Here is a 19,515-nt window from a genome sequence, read left to right on the forward strand (position 1 = left end):
CTACTAAATATCTACTTCGAATACATACATCCTAATTAATCTCTTACCATTTTCCGTTCATCCTTAGGAAATTTATGAAATTCTTTAGCAATTAAATCAGAGGGTTAATCATTTGTGTAAACTTCGTCGGAACTTAATCCCTTATTAGAATTGAATATTCAAGTAAAAATTTTGGAAACTAAAAAAAGTCTCAAGATTTAATAAATTAATCCAAAAATTAGTAACTTAGAACTTTGATTTAAAATCTCTTAAGCCATACTTAATTGAATATTTCTCACATCCGATAAAATTGGCGTAACTAATTGAAGTAATTAGTCCAACTCACTTGTAGCAAAATTTCAGCCCAAAACTATCACTAGATCAAAGCTATATTCTTTTGATACAATTATAAAAAGTGACACCCTCTTCTCTCTTTCTAATATTGGACCTCACCCCACTTCTATTTCACCCTTTTCTTCTCACGCCACAAGCACCGCCTACCAACTCTCTCTTTCGATTTGTGACCGTCCATGGCGGCGCAGGCCGGCCTTCTCTTTCCTCCCTCTGATTCTCTCTTTCTCCTCCTCCCAATTTAATTTAAGATTCAGAGAACCCCCATCGCCCTGCTTCTTCTTACGTTCCAAATCGCCGCCGCCTCTCCTCCTCTCACGGTGACTCAGCGTCATCGCCGGCGTGCAACGCCCGTGAAAGCATCACTCCGTCGCTGCCTCGCATCTGTCGTCGTCGCCGTTCCAGACCCGTCACGGTCGGGGTCCAAGTAATAGCAATTCGACGCCCCTTTCTTCTTAAAGCTAAGTCCTAATTCTCACTTCTCATTTACGTTTAATAACAAACTGGTGGATTAGGAACCCATTGGGTGATTTTATATACTTGCTGCCATCACACATATATATATATAACAAATTTTGGGACTTGGTAATACTTTAAAACAAGGGTCTTAAATCTGTTCAGAAACTTATTCTTGATTATGATTTGTGCATACTGAGGATAGCTAGAACTTAAACATGCCATGCCTAAATTCATGTACTGTTGTATTGTATTTGCGTTTACCATGCCATGGAAATGGTGTTTGAATTACAAAGGTGGGGATGGAGTTTACCTGACATTCCTCACTGCAATATCTCCTCTAACTCTCCTTTCTGTGATAAAAAAGGTGTTTGGTAAATGTGGTGGAGACTTTGGGATTATATTGCGGTAATCAAGCAGGAGGTGGAGGAGCGGTAAGCAACGACAGATATGAAGACATTTGGCGTGAGATACTTTGGGCTCCAATAATTATTTTAGTTATTTGGGTTTTCCATGAATGGGCTCCAAAAATGATGTAATCTTTTTCTCCCTTAATTCAACAAGCCCACTAAGCTTTGTTTCTTGCATTTAAATTATTTTCATAAAATTTGACAACTAAAACTTTGATGCATAAATTAAGATTCCTCTCGATCGATTGAGCACATTCAATACTCTTTCAATCGGCTACCCATCCTTTCCAGGTAAAAAAATAAAAATAAATAAATAAATAAATAAAATAGGAAAAGTCGGGGATCAGCTGTGTTTATATAAATTGAATGGATAAAGTCATAAAACTTAAATGTAAATTTAAAAAGGATTTTCGTAATTATTCAGTTAACGTCATTTTTTAAGAAGGGAGACTAATTGCTAATGAACAACATTAAAACATAAGAAAAGTGTTTATGATTTACATAGTATCGTGCAGTAATTGATAATTGTATAGGATTGAAATTTATAATTGGTGTCTAAACTATTGAATTTGTGAGAACGCGATTTTAAAGATAAAAATATCCCCAGTAGCCTATATAATGCTTAAACTGCATAATAAATGTTGATTGTGAAAAATAGAATGAACCATAAATAATGTTGTGAAACATTTCCTGAGAAATTGACCCTTTTGTACAAGTATATCATCTGCTGCCTTATTCTCCATCTGTTTGATCTCTTATAGTAACTTTTTAGATCAATTAATTCTTTTGGCTGACAAGTTTACTTCACAAAGGAAATGAGTAAAGCTTGAATACATTATATTGTTTGTCATTTCAGCTTTTTTACAAGGTTTTAATGAATATCTTGAGCCACTTTTGATGAAATTAGTGGGAGTATTATTTTACTTAGGCTGGTAATTTTTGACACGACACGATAACACGACACGAACCGGCACGAAAATAATGGGTGTGGGTCAGAGCTTATTGGGTTCGTGTCCTTATCGGGTCGACCCGTTAAGGACACGAAAATTTCGTATCGTGTTCGTGTCGGGTTCTTGTTATCCGTTAACAATACGTGTCTGTGTCGTGTTCGTGTTATCCGTCAACAAATAATATTTTAATATTATTAATTCTTATTATTTTAATTTTTAATAGGTTTAACCGTTATCAGGTCGTGTTGTTATCGAGTCGTTATCGTGTCATCTCATGTACGTGTTGTTATCGTGTCGTGTTGACCCGAATTGGTTCGTGTCGTTAATGGGTTCGTGTCGTGTTCGTGTCTGAGGGTTTCGTGTCGTGTTCGTGTTCGTGTTTGAGGTTTTCTTAACGGGTCGTGTTCGTGTTTGTTGTTATCGTGTTCGTGTCGTTATCGTGTCGACACGATAACGACCCGACACGCACGATTTGTCACCCCTAATTTTACTCACCGGTTAACCAATAGATCATTTACTCAGTCTGCGATATAAATTCCAATTATTTTTTTAATTTCGTTATTTCTTATCTTTTTTACTTTTTTTGTTCTTCTTTCTCAACGAATTTTTTTCTTATATCCTTGAACAAAACAACTTTCAAACACTGAAAATGAGATATGTGAAATCATCTAAATCGATAGGGACGTGGTTGAAAAGAAGCTGCAGAAGCTATGAAGAAAAGGAAAGTAGACATGCTAGAAAAGTATTTGGAGAAAGTTTTCAATTCTGCATTTTTCATTGATTAGTAAACTTACAGCAAGACCCTATTACATATACTTCATATTGGAATGATCTAGAATCTCTCATTAATCTCCATAGTACAAGACTAATCATACTTTATCAACATTAATCAAAACTAACTCTGCAAACTCTCTCTCTTCTTCATTCCATTGAGCAACACGTCTCTCCAAGTACGTTCGTGGTCCGAGCATTGAGGTGTTAGCTCGTGCGATGACAGCTTGTTGGGAGCTGTCGCTTGCTTTTCCTCGTGTACGAACATCTCCACTTTTTTCAAGCAACAAGACTTGGTTGATCAAGCCATCTCCTTCAACACGCTTGATCAAGTCATCGCGCTCGATTACCGGCTTGATCAAGTCATCGCGCTTGATCACCAATGACTTGATCAAGTCATCGTGCTTAATCAAGTCATCAGCTTGATTGATCAAGCCAATCTTAACTTGATCATTTCTGCAGCCACTTCTAACATTGATTATGTGCTACTACTTGCTGGAATGATAAATCGAGGTCCCAAAAAATGGCTAGATTACGTGCAACTTGTTGGGAATTCACAATTAAAAAAAAAATTTATTAATGTTTTAGTGGTCTTGAGATGGGGACATCACAACCTAAAAGTTAAATTTCAAAGTTCTTGTTTTTAAATAGTTGATGATAGAGCTGATGTACCTCCTAAAAGAGTAAGAAATCATTTTCCCATAAAGGATTGAAATTTGTCCCCACAAAGCAAGATTGAACATTAGCTGCATTGTAGAGGTTAACAAATGAAGCAACATTTGTAAATAAAAAATTACGTACTATGTAAGTAACAGAGTTCTAACATACAACAAAATTTTGTATAGTTTGATAATCTTAATTGAATTTAACTAACATTTTTTAATGATATTTCTCCTTTTATAATAAAAATAACACAACTTTTTCTCTATTTACAATACAAATAATACCCCCTCCATCCTCTATTTTTAGTTCACTTTGTGTTGGGCATAAGTTTATAAAAATATAAAGAAAAGTGAATTGAAAAAATTAATGGATTGTGAGTCCCACATTTATATACTGTATAATAAAATGTGAGTATAATGAGTTAGTGGAATGTGGACCCATTTAACATTTATGATAAAAAATGAAAATGGATAATAAATAGGGATTAATTAAAATAGCAAAAGTAAACTAAAAATGGGAACGAATGAGTACTAAAATTTTAAATACTGATATCAATAAATTTGGGCATATTTGTATGGAACAAATGAAGTATATATACTTATGTATAGGATAAAACTTTCAATCTTAAATTAAATAGGATTTATAAAAAATATTCCAAAGTTTAATAAATACTTAAATAGATCTTAAACTCTCAGTATTATATACGTGGTCAAAATTGTCTCCCTTCTCAATTTTGACAAATTTCTTATGGTTAATCTACTCAAATTTCTTACATAAGTTTATGATAAATAGTAAATCTTATGTTTTGTAGTGCAAACTAAATCGTTAAAATGTAACTCAATCCTCTTTCTGCAATTCTTAAAGAAAACAAACTCGAGGGCCAAAATTACATAGAATGGAAATAAAATTTGGACATCGTTCTCACAACTGAAGAGTACAAGTTTGTGCTCACTACTCCACAGCCTCCAGTGCCGGCGGCAAATGCCGCGGCAGGAGTTAGAGATGATCATAAACGGTGGCATAAGGCGAATGAGATGGCTAAGTGCTATATGTTGGCTTCTATGTCTTCGGTGCTCAAGCATCAACATTCTGTCATGGCGACTGCCGCCGAGATTATGCAAAATCTCACAAATCTCTTTGGTACTCAGAACCGATCGGCTAAGTCTCAAGCCTTTCGGAGTATCATAACAAAGACAACGAAGGAATGTACGTCTGTTCACCTTAGGAGGTGGAGCCGTAATTTGGAAGAGTGTGAAGCAGAAATGCATCGCGGACTCTACCATGGAAGCCGAATATGTGGCCGCTTCGGAGGCTGCAAAAGAGGTTGTATGGTTCAAGAACTTCCTTATGGACTTAGGTGTGGTTACGAATCTGCCCAAGAACATCACCATTTATTGTGACAATTCTGGTGCCGTGGCAAACTCGAAAGAACCACGGGCTCACAAAGCGAGCAAACACATAGAGAGGAAGTATCATATCATTAGAGATATAGTGCAGAGAGGAGACATACAAGTGGTCAAGATTGCGTCAGAGAACAACCTGACAGATCCTTTTACAAAGGCATTGGCGGTGAAACCGTTCGAACGCCATGTTAAAGGGATGGGAGTTCGACTAATTCAAGACCTCAACTCGCTTTCAGTATAAGTGGGAGAATTAGACGTAGTGCACATTTATTTTGTATACTCGAAAGCTGTCTTGAGTATAAGTGGGAGATTGTTAGAGTTTGTATACTAGAAATCACCTTTCGAGTGATTGAATACTGTAAAACTCTATATTTTATTTTCCAATGGATGCAACAAATTATTTTTGTCATAATGTTGTTATGTTTTACATTTAATGAATGTTTATTGCATATTTAAATGTATAAACAACATAACAAAGTCTAAGTCTTTATTTTAGTAGACCTGTTGTGGGCGTCGTCCACTTTAAGGTAACACGATCAGTTCTGAACAAAGAAAAATAAGAATTTCACAACCTAGATAGACCTAGACTACCTATCGTGAAAGGTTGCAATGTCAGTCAGCATATTTCTAAGTCTTACTGAAATAAGATGACATTGGTGTGGTATAGCACTGAATTGGATCTAACAGTAAGACGAGTCTTTATGCTATCTACTGACAGACGAGGTCTGGATAATCAATTTCTTAATCAATGTACGTTAGCATTGAGCATACAGTATTGATTATGCACTACTTTGACTTACCAAATGGTGCGGGCTTTTCGCAACCCAAGAATCCTGGTATATTGGGTAGTGGTGATTAATATCTAGCGGTGCTAGGATTGCTATTATATTGAATCGTGCGCGAGGTGAGTCTCGTGTGATAACGTCCACAAGAGGAGCTCGAAACAAGGTTTTATTATTCGGAACCTAGCTAGTTGGAGTTTGATTACTCTATGAATAATAAATAAGCGTTTCTTGGTAAGTCCACTCTTGAAGTTAATAATATGTTAATTAATTAAGTTCATAGCAGTCATTAATTAATTAATGGACGTTTCTATATTAAGCACGGGAAATGAACGACAAACAAATGGAAACTCGAAATACTTGTAATTTCAGATTTGGATGGGCAGTGCAATATTACTTCTGTAGTGGTTGCTCGTAATATTCCAATATAAGCTTATATTAAATTGTTGGTTCAATTTAATTAGTAAGAAGCTAATTGGGGGATGCCATATCCAAATTCTTCTATAGATCCCTGACTGAGCCCAATATTTGACTTAATATAAATAAGAGAATAAATGAGACAGAAAACAGACTTAATATTTTCTCCAAATTTTCGTCCCCCTCTCCCTGCACAAGAGGGACGATTTTTTCAGCTCCCTCCGTGAGCAGTTTTCGTCTTCTTTATTTAAGTCCTAGTATTCTGGTGAGATCAGCTCACACTGATATCAATTTACAGTCCGGGAACCAGTAAGAAGATCCGTGGTTTAGTACTCAAGATCTTCACGTGGAGAAGACGCTAGCCAACTTCGATTCTTTGGAGAATTAACGAGGTAAATAGGCTAACTCCGTAGTAAGCATGTTTTAGGTTTCAATTACGCTAAAGCATGATTAAATTCAAGTTATGAGCATGATACATGTGAGAATTACGCGAATAGATTTTGTCTAAATATTCTGCTAAATAGATCAAGATATTATGTGATCGATTTCATGCACGCTTCCGCTGTCAACCCCTTCGAGAAATAGATACTATATACATTCAAATAATAACAATAAGACAGTGACAAGACTAGCATAGTTAAATAGTTAATCATTGTCTTGCAATATGAAATTAAGCTATAGTGTATTATTAGATCATTTTCCTCCCTGTATATGTCACGCCCGCATTTTCTAAGGATAGAAAACACGGTTGATCGCGACTAGGGGAGGATTAAAGAAGCGGGGAAGAAAGGGGGAAAACGACACAACTTGACCATAGCTCGAAACAAACGGGAATATTTCAATAAAAATCAGAGTATCATCTCAACAATTGAGAACTCAAATGGATTATATCTCAACAATACATAAACTCAAAAGAAACAACATTCAGCGGAAGCATTTCGAGAGTAGAATAATGCTATGTATGAAGACACAACATATTCTAGACATTTGATAGACATTCTTCACCTTTTATGCTCAACACCCACCGCACTCGTCACCGCTCAACCTGCACATAGGGAAAACACATGCAGGGCTGAGTACTTGATGCACTCAGTGAACAAATGCCAAAACAATTTTTATAACAGTTGTGTATATCATGCCACCATTGAGTGACCTCGGGGTTTTAACTTGAAAAGGCCCGAGACACTAAAAATATTTCAAACACAAACTTTCAACTCATCCTCAAATCTTTTTTTCTCATCATTTCAAACCAACCATTTCTCCTTGATTATTTAAGAAACTGACATATCTGTTCTTTAGGGTGCCGTGTAAGGGGCCACTTTCCACGAGCACGAAAACCGGCCAACCCATTCGATGACTCACGGTCCTCATCGTGTACACTAGTCCGAGTAGGGACGCACCCTTGCTAAGACCCGAATTCGATTAAACTCATAGTAGGGACTCACTCCCCACTAAATAATCATCAACATCAACATCAACATCAATCTCATCAACATCAATCTCATCAACATCAACCTCATCAACATCAACCTCGTCAACATCAACAACATACTGTGAAACGAGATTTGTGGCCGCAAACTTGATCACTAGACCGGCCGACCCAAAAGACGGCTCACGATCCCCATTGGTGTACACTAGCCTGAGTAGGGACTCACTCCCTAGTCAGACCCGAATTCGATTTCAATAGGTCTAGTAGGGACAACTCCCTTGCTAAACAAACAGATAGACATTTCTCAAAACAAACACATGGCATGATATTCCCTTTGCAAACTTTATTTTCCTCAAAAACGTATTTGAAACATAAAATCATTTTTCTCTGTCAAGGTCGAGTATCATCTCACATCACATCAACAAGTCGAGCAAATCACAAAGCACTCGCTAAATCAACACGTATATCACATAACATCACTTTCACTTTAAGCACATAAATCACATCATCATCGAATAAAATTAATAATACTTGCAATCTCAATTAAAAGGAATTTTGTCACATAAAAAGATGCTCGAATCAATATATTAAAACTAAAGCTCTTAAAAGTATTTAGTTCGAAAGCCCACCTCGTGTGCTTAATCCGAAAACACTTTCTTTCCCTTGCGATCACGATTCACTTGCGATGTTTCACTGTTCGGAATTCGTCGAGCAGACGAGCGGTGCCATCGCTGTTCGGCCCGTTGCTGCACGTTGTTGCTGTTGTTGGCTGCTGCACAGAGCCGGGAGGCGCTGCTGTACGAACGTTGCTGCTCCGCCGTCGCTCCCTTTCCTCTTTCGACCACCATCACTCATCTCTCTATCAATTCGTTTTGTTCCATCACTGTAAACTCTGCAACTCACGGTCCAGATCGGTCGTCGTCGGCTACTGCCCGTTGGTCAGCCTGTTCGCCGCCGACGTCGCCGCTGCTGACTCCGATTCGTCACCCGTGTCCACCACAGACGCTCGGCGCTGCTGCGTCGTCGCTGCTGTGCAGTCGAAGGTCTTGCAGTGTCGCCGTCATCACCGAGCAGCCGCTGCTGGGGTCGCTCTTTGTCACCGCCTTCCAGCCGTGAGTCCATCGCTGTCACGATCAGCCCTTGCTGCACATTGTTGCTGCTGCTCAGAGCCGGGAGACGCTGCTGTCGCGCGTCCAGATTCTCCATATCGCGTCGGTGCTCACGCCGGCGCCTCTGCTTGTCGGTTAGCTGCTGCTAGACGTCGACAGTTGCTGTGCAGAAGGTTTGCCATCGATCCGTCGGGTTCGTTCAGCGTCATCGCTGCCGGGAGATGCCGTTGTAGCCGCTGCTCCGTCGCCGCTGGGAGACGCTGTCGCTCGCCTATCCTCCGTCGCACGCCGCGTGGGGTCACCGCTGTCCGTAAGCAAAATTCGCTGTTGCTCTCGACTCCGAGACCTCGCTGTGCCATTGCTGTCGGCGTACCCCTCTCAAAAGGATTGAAATCCTCCTCTCATCAACCGCTGCCTCACTCTTTTCTCCCCTCACCTCTCGGTTTTCTTCTCTCCAAATTGGATGTGTGAAACGTGAAATATGTGGAGTTGGAAACTGATGTGGGAGGAATATATATTGTTTAGAATTAGTGGGGAAATCTCTAAAAGCAAAGTCATGAATGGCCGTTGTGATGTTTGTGGTGGTGGAGGTAGTGGAATAGAGTATATAATTTCTTGTTGAGATAATGGAATAGATAGTGGGATTTAAAAGTGTAGTGGAATAAAAGAAAAATCTTTGGGCTTCTCCAAAATTGGCTCAAACAGAAAGAAATAAAATGTGTTTTGGGCTCAACACAATTGGGTTTTAAATTGGGTTAGAAAAATAAATGTTTGGCCCAAAAGGTAAAATTCTTCTCCCGAAAAAAAAATAACAAGGTCGTAAAATTTCCAAGTGCACAAACGACGGTCCTTTCAAGAACACAATAAAAAGAGTAGAAAAAGTCGGGGTGTTACAGTATATGGGAGGAGACGAGGAGTAATGCTTCCAAACAAAATGTTAATCATGTGAAAGCTGGCGAGCCATGTCTGATGTCTGTCACCACATTTATTGATTTCGAGCACTACTAGTAGTTGATCATTACATGCCCTCGCATTTACATCCCAATATACAATAATTTCAATCTACCCCCAATTATGTCACTATTATTTAATTTTGTACATCCTTAATCATCATGCATTATCGACTAAATACGCATATTATCGAATATGCTACATTGATTACATGTAGAGATTATGGAAGAAGGATCTTTATGGATAAGGGGGGGACTAAAACAACATGCCCCATGTGCAAATCTATTAAATTACGAAAGTTTTAGACTTTCAGTAGTAGTTTGCAAAAATATAAAAATCACAGAGATAGTTAATAGATCATTAAAAAGTATCCGTAATCTGGTCCTATTTTTTGTCTAAAATTAAATTTTCTAATATAGTATGGACGCTACAATATGTCTAGTTCATTGAATTTTTTATTCAATACAACCCTCTTAGTTCTTTATACTACTAGTATTTATGGTATATTAATTATAGTGGTCATATATTAATATTATTAATTATCTATTAACTAGAGTAATTAATAGTGCATGATTTCCTCTTGCCCACATGAAAGAGACTCTCAACTAATTAAGATCGAGTTGAAATCACCTTAATTTTGAGGTAGGATCAAATCCAACAAAAATGTTGCATACAGGCTACTAATGAGGATCAAACCAAAACTAACGAAAATATGACAAGACCTAAGAAAATTAAGTGGATATGGGTAGACCTAGTCAAAAAACAACATTATACTTATAATGCAAGCGTTACACATCCTATCAAAACCGGTTTAATTCGGCCACATTGTATTGTACATGCATTGATAAATAGTAGGGCTAAAAGGGCACCAAATGAAAAATGTCATTTTCTGATAATGTAAGTGGCTTTTATTTCAAATACTAGTAGAGTAGTATGTTTATTATGCATAAGGAGCCAGCTAGCTAGCAAGACGTGGCACCGGGCAATTAATAGCTTTGTGCATTCATTCTTTTGGAGTTAGATCCAACGACCCTCCTCATTAATTTTCTACTGCGCCCTCATCTCCTATGGGTGATGCTTTTACTACTATACCAATCTAGATCATACAAAATCCACCAATCCAGATTGTTTCATCCTTACCCCACACGCCAAAACATCTATCATCACTTGTTCACCTTTTAGAAATGTACTAGATAGATACTGTAATGACCAATTTAGAAAGTAATTAACCATCATTCCAAGATCATGGAGATGGAGAGAGAGGAGAGTGATGTGTATATATATATTATATATATATAAAGTGAGACATGTAGCATGCATTTTGCATTCTTAATCGTATACGGTATACATAACATTTTGAAACAGGATACAATAAAACAACAATTGTATCTCTAAATCGGATGTCTAAAACCTCCAAGATAGAGAAAACAAACAAAATAAAATTAATTATGGAAGAATCACGAAACGCGCGCGTACACACACATACAGAAAGTAAAACAGAAGAAGTAATTAATTAATCGGGTATTTGGTAATCATCGGGGACGTAGAAGGTATCCGGATCCTCATTATGCAGCCATCCAAACTTCTCCAAGAAAGGGTTAGCCAGATTATTCAACGGATACTTATCAATAAACTCACTCCACACATTCCTCCCATCCAAATCCCTCATCACTTCCCACAAACAGCTGTTGCACTTGAAACCCGCCCCGAAACTGATCATGAATACCTTATCCCCTTTCTTCAGCCGCTTCTTCGCCTCCATATACGCCAGCACGTACCACAAGCTGCTCGCCGACGTGTTCCCGAACCTATGCAGCGTCATCCGCGCTGGCTCCACGTCATACTCGCTCAGATCCAGATTCTGCGCGATCGCATCGATCACCGCTTTCCCCCCTGTGTGCAGGCAGAAGTGATCCACCCCTGTTTTAAAGTTGATCAGCGGCCTCGCCCCTCCGCCTCCCGCCTTGCTCCACTTCTGCCGCACCTTCCGCTCCACCAGCAGGGCAGTGAACCTGGCCAGCTCGCGGATCGGGAGGATTTTCGGCGCCATCACCTTCAGATTGTCAACAAAAGCGCGTGTCGCCGCTTTCGGCAGATTTTTCCCCAAATGAAACCCTATAAACCCTTTCTCGTCTTCCTTCTGAACACAGCAGTCATAGGATTCATCTCTGGCTCCGTGGTGCGTCCGCCCCAGCGTCCTCAGCCTGAACATGGCCTTATCCTTTAGTGAGGGTTTATTAGTGAGGATCATCGCGCAGCCGCCTGATCGAAACAGGCAGTTGGCTAGGATCATCGAACGGTCGTTCCCTGTGTACCAGCCGAGGCTGAGTGACTCAGAGGTCACAACCATGGCGGTAGTGTTCCTCCGCGTCTTCATAACATTCTGGATGATGTTGACAGAGACTAAGCTGGCGCTGCAGCCCATGCCGGTGAGGTTGTACACCTTTACATCCTCCCGCATCTTGTATGTATTGATGATGCGGGAGGAAAGGGAGGGGACGGTGGCGAGCATGGAGATGTTGACGACGAGGACGTCGATGTCGGCCGGGTGGATGCCAGTGCGGGTGAGGAGCTTGTCGATGCTGTCGTGGAAGAACTCGTCCATCTCGACCAGGCCGTCGTGGAGGGTCGGGGAGGCCTCGCGCCCCTCGAACACCATCTTCGGGGCGTACGTCTCCTCGCCGATGCCGGAGCTCACGATGGCCTTGAGGAGGAACTTGTACTCGTTCAGGCCGAGGTGCTTGTTGCGACGGATGACCTCGCCGGAGAATTTCGTGCTCAGGCGGCGGTCGGCGGTCGGCTTGTAGCACTCGTAGTCGAGGATGTAGCAGTTGCGGTGCCTCCTGCCGTCGAAGAATCGCCATAACAAGTAGAGGAGAGAGAGGAGAGAGAGGGAGTAGAAGAACATTATGACGGCAAGATTCATCTATGAATTCTTTTACCTACTAGATATAGGGAGAGATAGTGGATGACTTATTGCAAATCTATTGTGTTTTTGTTTTTGAAATTTTGTAATTTTGGTTTGATGGGAAAAGAGAAGGGGGAGATAATATATGGAAAAAACATGTGACTGTGGTCTTAGAAACATAATTGTATCCCTCAACTTCCACCAACTTGTTTATGTGCGTGACTTTCCCTTTATATCATGCATAAATTGTTTAAGAATTAGGGCTCGGTGATTTGTGAATCAATGAATTAATTACGCGCGGATATATATGAGTACTTATTTTCCATTAGCTCTTAGGGAATGCTCCGTCACGAAATCAACTTGATTGATTATGTTGTGTACAAATTTACATTTACACCATAGTGCCTTCGTTGGAGGACTAGAAGATTTCTTCTCTCTCTAAATTGAGGGCTGTTATTTAACTGTGGTACAAAAGTATTAAGTTAGGTTTTTTTTAATGTGGTACAAAAGTATTAAGTTGGGTTCAAAACAATATAAGGATCAGATCCGAAGAACAACCCAAAAACTATACAAAGACCAATTGTTAAGATCAAAATCCATGATGCACATAGGCCGACACTCATCCCCTGTACTCACATGGGGCTCGAAGCCACCATTGCAAAATACAACATGCAAACACAAGTCCAGTGCTCCTCATCAAGAAATATAAAAGAATAATGATAAATAGTTCATTGTTTAGTATCATCCATAATTAATAGGAGTACTAACGAATACAACGGACGGATTAGTAGTGCAGTGCCTTGACCATCATCTTATTTTTCTGATTGACATGATAGGTATAGTTTTCAATGAATCATCTTCAAGATTGTTGTTCTGATTGACCAGTCGACTTAAGTATATTAATTCTTTTTCTTTACTTTCAGTTTTGTTTGAGTGTTAGTGTGTGGGGAAATAACCACACGTCCACACGTATACATTTAGTTGATTTGTTTATTTATTGTATTCATGTTATTATATTCAGACATTTATGCTGTTTGAAATTAGGATATTTACTCTTACCACTGATTTGTGCATAACTACAAAATTTATTATTTTACAACAAAAATTATTATAATACTCTAAACTCAAATCAACACTTTATTACCAACAATTAATTAATTCTTAAAGATTAGTTATATATATGCTCTATTTATGAAATAAACCATCCTAATTAATAAGTAATAGCAGTAGTACTATAACTCTAAAGATAAAAGTTAATTACCAGAACATGTATTTGATGTTGGTAGCTTTAGTTTTTACTAAGCCTTTGTTAGCTTGACTTTTTTTTTGATGTATTCTCTGCTGGCCATTCTTATGGCTTGAGCATTTCTTCTTATAAAAAAACAGCTATGAATACATGAACAATAAGCACAAACGATTATTTGATTTTTATGTAATTTATTATAAAATATTTAGACGAACGAAACACAAATGGTGCTGATTGTATATACATGAATTCACAATAAATATTGAGTTATTTGCAACATTTATACATGGGGCTATCTAGTTCCTGGTGTAAAAAGCTTGATGTAAACTTTAGGTTTAACGTCATCATATCGTTGTTATTAATTAGTAGGAGTAATATACTAAACCCACTATATCCATGTGTGTTGAAAGTAGTAGTAGGAAATTAAACCCTCAACAAAAGTAAACGCAAAGATTAATAATTTCTGCGGCTCATAATCAATACCTTATTTAATATGGCATTACTTATTTTGTCTTCTAATATGATCCATTTATTAACTTATTTATTAACTTCTAATACACTATATCATTGTACACTTATTTGCTTGATTTATCTTTTTTTTTTGTGCTATTATTTGCTTGATTCTTAACTGGCTGTTATAAATTTACGGTTTTTTTTGTATTTTTTTGGATACATATATTTTTTGTGATCTAAACATGTTGTGTAGTAAATTGTTTAAAACAATTATAAGTTGGTAGGAAAATCTGAAAAAAAAAATACTCTAGTTTGGACAACGATACTCGATTGGGATATATAACTGTTTTATACTTCCTCCGTCCGCGAATAGGAGTCACATTCCATTTCGGCACGGGTTTTAATAAATGTTAAGAAAAGTGGGTGTAAGAAAATTAGTGGAATATGAGTTTCACTTGTATATATTAGTTTTAAATGATATGTGAGCGTAATGAGTTGGTGGAATGTGAGGCATCTTTACCATTTATGGTAATTATGAACCGGGACTCCTATTCGTGGTCGGACCAAAATGGAAAAACGAGACTGCTATTCGCGGACGGAGGGAGTAATGTTCAATAACCACGTTTAATTAAAATACTATGATAACCTTTATATTAAAATTTAATTTAAAAATAAAGACACGTCAAAACATAAACCATTGGATTTGGGGATGAAAGGGTTTATATTAGTTCTTATTTGTTTATGTTAGAATAGGTTCTCATTTGATCATATCCTTATGTACCAATTCTTACCAATTGATAGAACCTTGATTCATGCGAGATTACAATTAAAAAAAAGTGCGCGAGGATACAACAAAAGCTGTATAAATATATTTGACAGGTGTTGGAGAAATTAAAGTGGTAGGGAAATATTAGTTGGCTGGCAATGGTCTACGAACTTGTGGCAGCCATTAATTTGCATGAAATTATGAGTAGCGATGACAATATTGATGGTTTATATATGTGTGTGCAATTAATACAACTGATGGATGTGCATATGATGTGTCTGCTAATTTCTGCGACACAAACTAATTCATATGATATGATATGCTTTTTATTTTTATTGCCATTATTAATTCGCATTATATGTATAATTTATATGGTGCATTTGACGAAACGGAGTATCGTACAAAATAAAAGGTTAGTTAAACGCTGTAACAACTAACAACCCACAAGTCACTTTAATAGCCTAGTTAAAAATAGCCCACTCCACTTTTTAATACTCGTACATTCTTTATTTAAAATACAATACCCACAAGTCAAAAAATATATTTTATTAAGAGTATGATAACATATTATTGAAATCCTCAATTACATTTTTTGGAAGTGGAAAAATACATATTATAAATTTGAATTTATCTGCTATGCGAAAGAGTAACTCTTGACGCATACGAAACAACGTCGCACATGTTTGGCCCCTATCACGGTTGCTCAGCAAAGTAGTCCTCATCGAGCCTTTCTGCAACAAGCTCTTAGTGTTGATAGACGTACCAACAAGTTCTTGGAGCAGGATACGCAGGAGGGTTCACATAATAGTCTCGAGTTTGCTGAAGATACTCGTGTAGTCGTATATCTTGTTAAACCCTTCGTTGGGATCCATACTTGAAGTGAAAGCAAAATTGAATTCAAATAAGTGTAGGAAAAAGTAAATGAGTGTTAATTATACATTGAATGAGGTAGTATGAGTTTATGAAGTAGTGTATGATTAAAAATGAGAAAACAAACAAAAATCAGGTAAAATTGTCGTGGAACAAATATATTTTTAATAATGAATAAAAAATTGAATTGAAATTATATTTTTCAATTTAATAAAAAATCATATTACAAACACGGCCCGTGACTGGGCTTCACACAACCATTTGATTTAACGAGGAGGGGTGGACGCTGGGAGGGACACCCCTTCGTCCCTCAGCGAAGCTACACGCAGGGGGATGGGACGCTTGCAACGCGTCCCTCCCCCATCTTGTCCCCCTTGACGAAACAAAAAGCCCGCGTTGCGGATGCACTAAGAGCATCCACAACCGTCGTCCCTTAATCATATTGTCCTTTAATTATTGATGGGTCACTCATCACTTTTTATATTGTCCTTATTTAAGAGATAACACCTTTAAACATTCATCCTTACCACTCCTTCTCTTCATTATTCACGAATCTCACTATTTCAATTCTAGTATAGTACAATTTTTAAATGCAAAATTAATAAAAAAACATTTTATCAATAAAATTTCATTAAAAAAATTACATTACAAATTCTTAAAAATAAAATATTACAAAATTAAATTCCTAAAAATAAAAAATTACTAAGTTGAAATCCTAAAAATTAAAACTACATCGTTAAAATCATAAAAATTAAAAAGTATGAGTACATAATTTAAAATCATAAGTAGTTAAATGAAAATGCAAAGAAAATTTTTAGTGAGAAATACTCCCTCCGACTCCTAAAAATAGGAACTTTTGAAATGACACGAGTTTTAATGAAAAATTGGTAAAGTAAGAGAGAGATAGAAAGAAAAGTGTGTTAATGAAAAATAGGCCCCACCTCATTTGAGAGAAAGAAATTTCATGAAATAGAAAGTTTATATTTTTAGGGGACGGGCGAAAAAGAAAACGCTTTCTATTTTTAGAGGACGAAGAGAGTTGTTTTTTTTGTGTGAGAAAAAAACTATATGATGAATGAGATATTTGTAGATGATTTGGGGATGAATTGGATGATAAAAAAAATGTAAAGGTAAAAAAAAGGAGAAAAATAATACGGAGTAATATTTGTGGAAGTGAGAAAATTTTAGTTAATTTTTAAATTTTCCATTTTTTTAAATAACATTTTAAACGGCCAAAGCGACTAGTGGGCGTCACCACGCGACCAGGGAGCGCCACGTGGCCCTTGTGCATGTCCCGCAAATAAGAGCTCAACCCCTCAGCACGAAATGCCCTCTGGTACGAGACACCCGCAACAGCAACCCGTCGGTGTCTCCTCCCAGCCTGATGGGACAGCACCCTGACGGGTGCTTTAATGCCCCAGCCGCTTTAGAGCACCCGCAACGCGGGCCGCCCGCGTTCCGCATTTCGTGCCGGCGGAACGGAACCGGCGCGCGACGCGTTGCGGAGGTGCGTTCCGTCTCCGTGTCGTTCCCAAGCCGTGCCGGGTGCCGACGGCACGACCCGCGGCACGGTCCGTGCCGCCACGCGCTTTGGCGACGTGGCTCGCCCTGCGTCGTGCGTGACGCCCACTCGCCGGCCCGCGAGTGGGCGTCGTCACGCTGACGCAATAAATTCATTTTTTTTAAAAAATAATTTTTTAAAAAAATATTTTTTATTTATAAAATTGTTTTTTATATTTAAAAACAATTTTTACAAATAAATGAATACTAGAAATTCGTATTAGCCCATATATATTTGATGGACTTGCGAATTTATGATACTCATTCTTGGTTGTCTCTCTTTTATAGAGACATCCTTGAATGTTTCATGTTCCACTTTCGATGTGGGACAAACTCATTCTTGGTTGTCTCTATAAAATTATATTTTAAATTATGTCATTTTTTTAATTTTTTTAGGATTTAAATTATGTCTTTTTCTATTTTTTTGAATTTTAAGTTGTAATGTTATTTAAATTTTAATGAAGTGTGTTTGTTTTAATTGAATTGGATTGGAAATAAAAATAAAAAATGAAATTGAATGAATAGTAATTTAAGGAACGGTTAAGGAACAGATAAGAAACGGAGGGTTGCAGGTTTCGTTCCTTAGTTAAGGAATGGAGTAAAAAGTACAGTGGGGCCCGCAAATAGTAGTTTAAGGAATGGTTTAGGAACGGTGGGGGAACAGCGTTGTGGATGGCCTTATTGTCGATCAAAGCTGTTTAACCAGTTTAAATATCAATGTTGATAACGATTTTATTTTACTTTTAATACTAATAAAATCAGTCCCTAAAAATGACCATCAAATTATTGAAGTGACAAACCAACGTGCAAATCACTTAATTTATACTCCAAATCGAACGCTTGTCGAGAAAGGAGTTGAATAAACAATCGAACAATTTGACGCAAATAAATTTAATTTTCTAAGGGCGGCCGTGATCATGATTGATTTGTGTATCTGCTTTAGTTAATTTTGGAGAAACAAAGATTAATATGGACAAAATGTGAGCTTGTGATTATAATTGTTCATAATAATGGTACATCTCTCCAACTACTTCATTGAGCTTGAGCTTGACCTTATGCAGTTATCCACATATTTATTTCATCTTGTCTATTTTGCATGTCACCACACCACACAGGCACACACCCAAGGTTTTAACGATGGGCCCCACATTATATTAACTCTAAATTATATAGTTACATTTCTATAACTAGATAATTAGTTCTTCGGTCCAATAATCATGAACGGATTTTCATTTCATTCTTGCATATTTTTTTCTTGCCAATTTTGAGTTCGATCATGTAAGTATGATCAATGATTTGGAAATCTAATTTAGAGAGCGGGTTATATTCTTCCCGGGCTTTAATTTTTTTTTATAATGATATTCATAAAATGCTCTAAGCCTTTTTTAATTATGTGATTTGTTAGTGGTTTTGATAATTGGTAATTTTTTATTAGATTGGCTATTATTGTACCAGAGCAAGGGTTTACCATGCTTACTTCACGTATAAAAATTGCAAGTTACCCAAATGAAAATAGAAAAATATGCTTAGTAATAAATCACATTTGTAATACAATTATAAATACAAAAGTTTAATGAGATTTGATGTACAGAAACTTGCGTACACGTACACACGACTAAACTTCTAAGTTTTTATTATTTTAATTGAACAAATGAACATGAGAAAAATGCATGACATGGATTGGTCCCAACTAATTTTCAGTATATAAGCATGCGTAAGTTTTTTTTTTCCAGTACATACGCATGTGTACTCACTACTTTTAGCTAGCAGAAAATAACGTCCAAGTCATGATGCCAAAGTTTGGCGAGTAGACCTCATCTCACCGCCTCTCTGCACCGCAGCTCGCAACTCGCAACCTTCTCGTTTCTCGTGGAATGGGCCAATGGGCCTGTATTGCATATGCTCTTATATACTCCCTTCGTCCCATAATAGATGACATACTTGAAGAGTGACACGAGATTTTAGCTGATGTTGTTTTATGTGTTAGGTGGAGATAGTATTTATATGAACATGAGAGAGAGCTTTTTTTTCAGGAATGGAA

At 37.5% G+C, this 19,515-nt stretch overlaps 1 protein-coding gene across 1 annotated transcript; it reads right to left on the reverse strand.

Moving 5' to 3' along the window:
- Window positions 1-10,990: 10,990 nt before the first annotated feature.
- LOC121742010 (3-ketoacyl-CoA synthase 12-like) lies at window positions 10,991-12,777 on the reverse strand. The gene has a single exon (XM_042135021.1). It carries the CDS (start codon window positions 12,595-12,597, stop codon window positions 11,185-11,187), a length of 1,413 nt encoding a protein of 470 aa, XP_041990955.1. The 5' UTR covers window positions 12,598-12,777; the 3' UTR covers window positions 10,991-11,184.
- Between the last annotated feature and the right edge of the window lie 6,738 nt (window positions 12,778-19,515).

This window comes from Salvia splendens, chromosome 7, assembly GCF_004379255.2.
Source record: "Salvia splendens isolate huo1 chromosome 7, SspV2, whole genome shotgun sequence".
Lineage (NCBI taxonomy): Eukaryota > Viridiplantae > Streptophyta > Magnoliopsida > Lamiales > Lamiaceae > Salvia > Salvia splendens.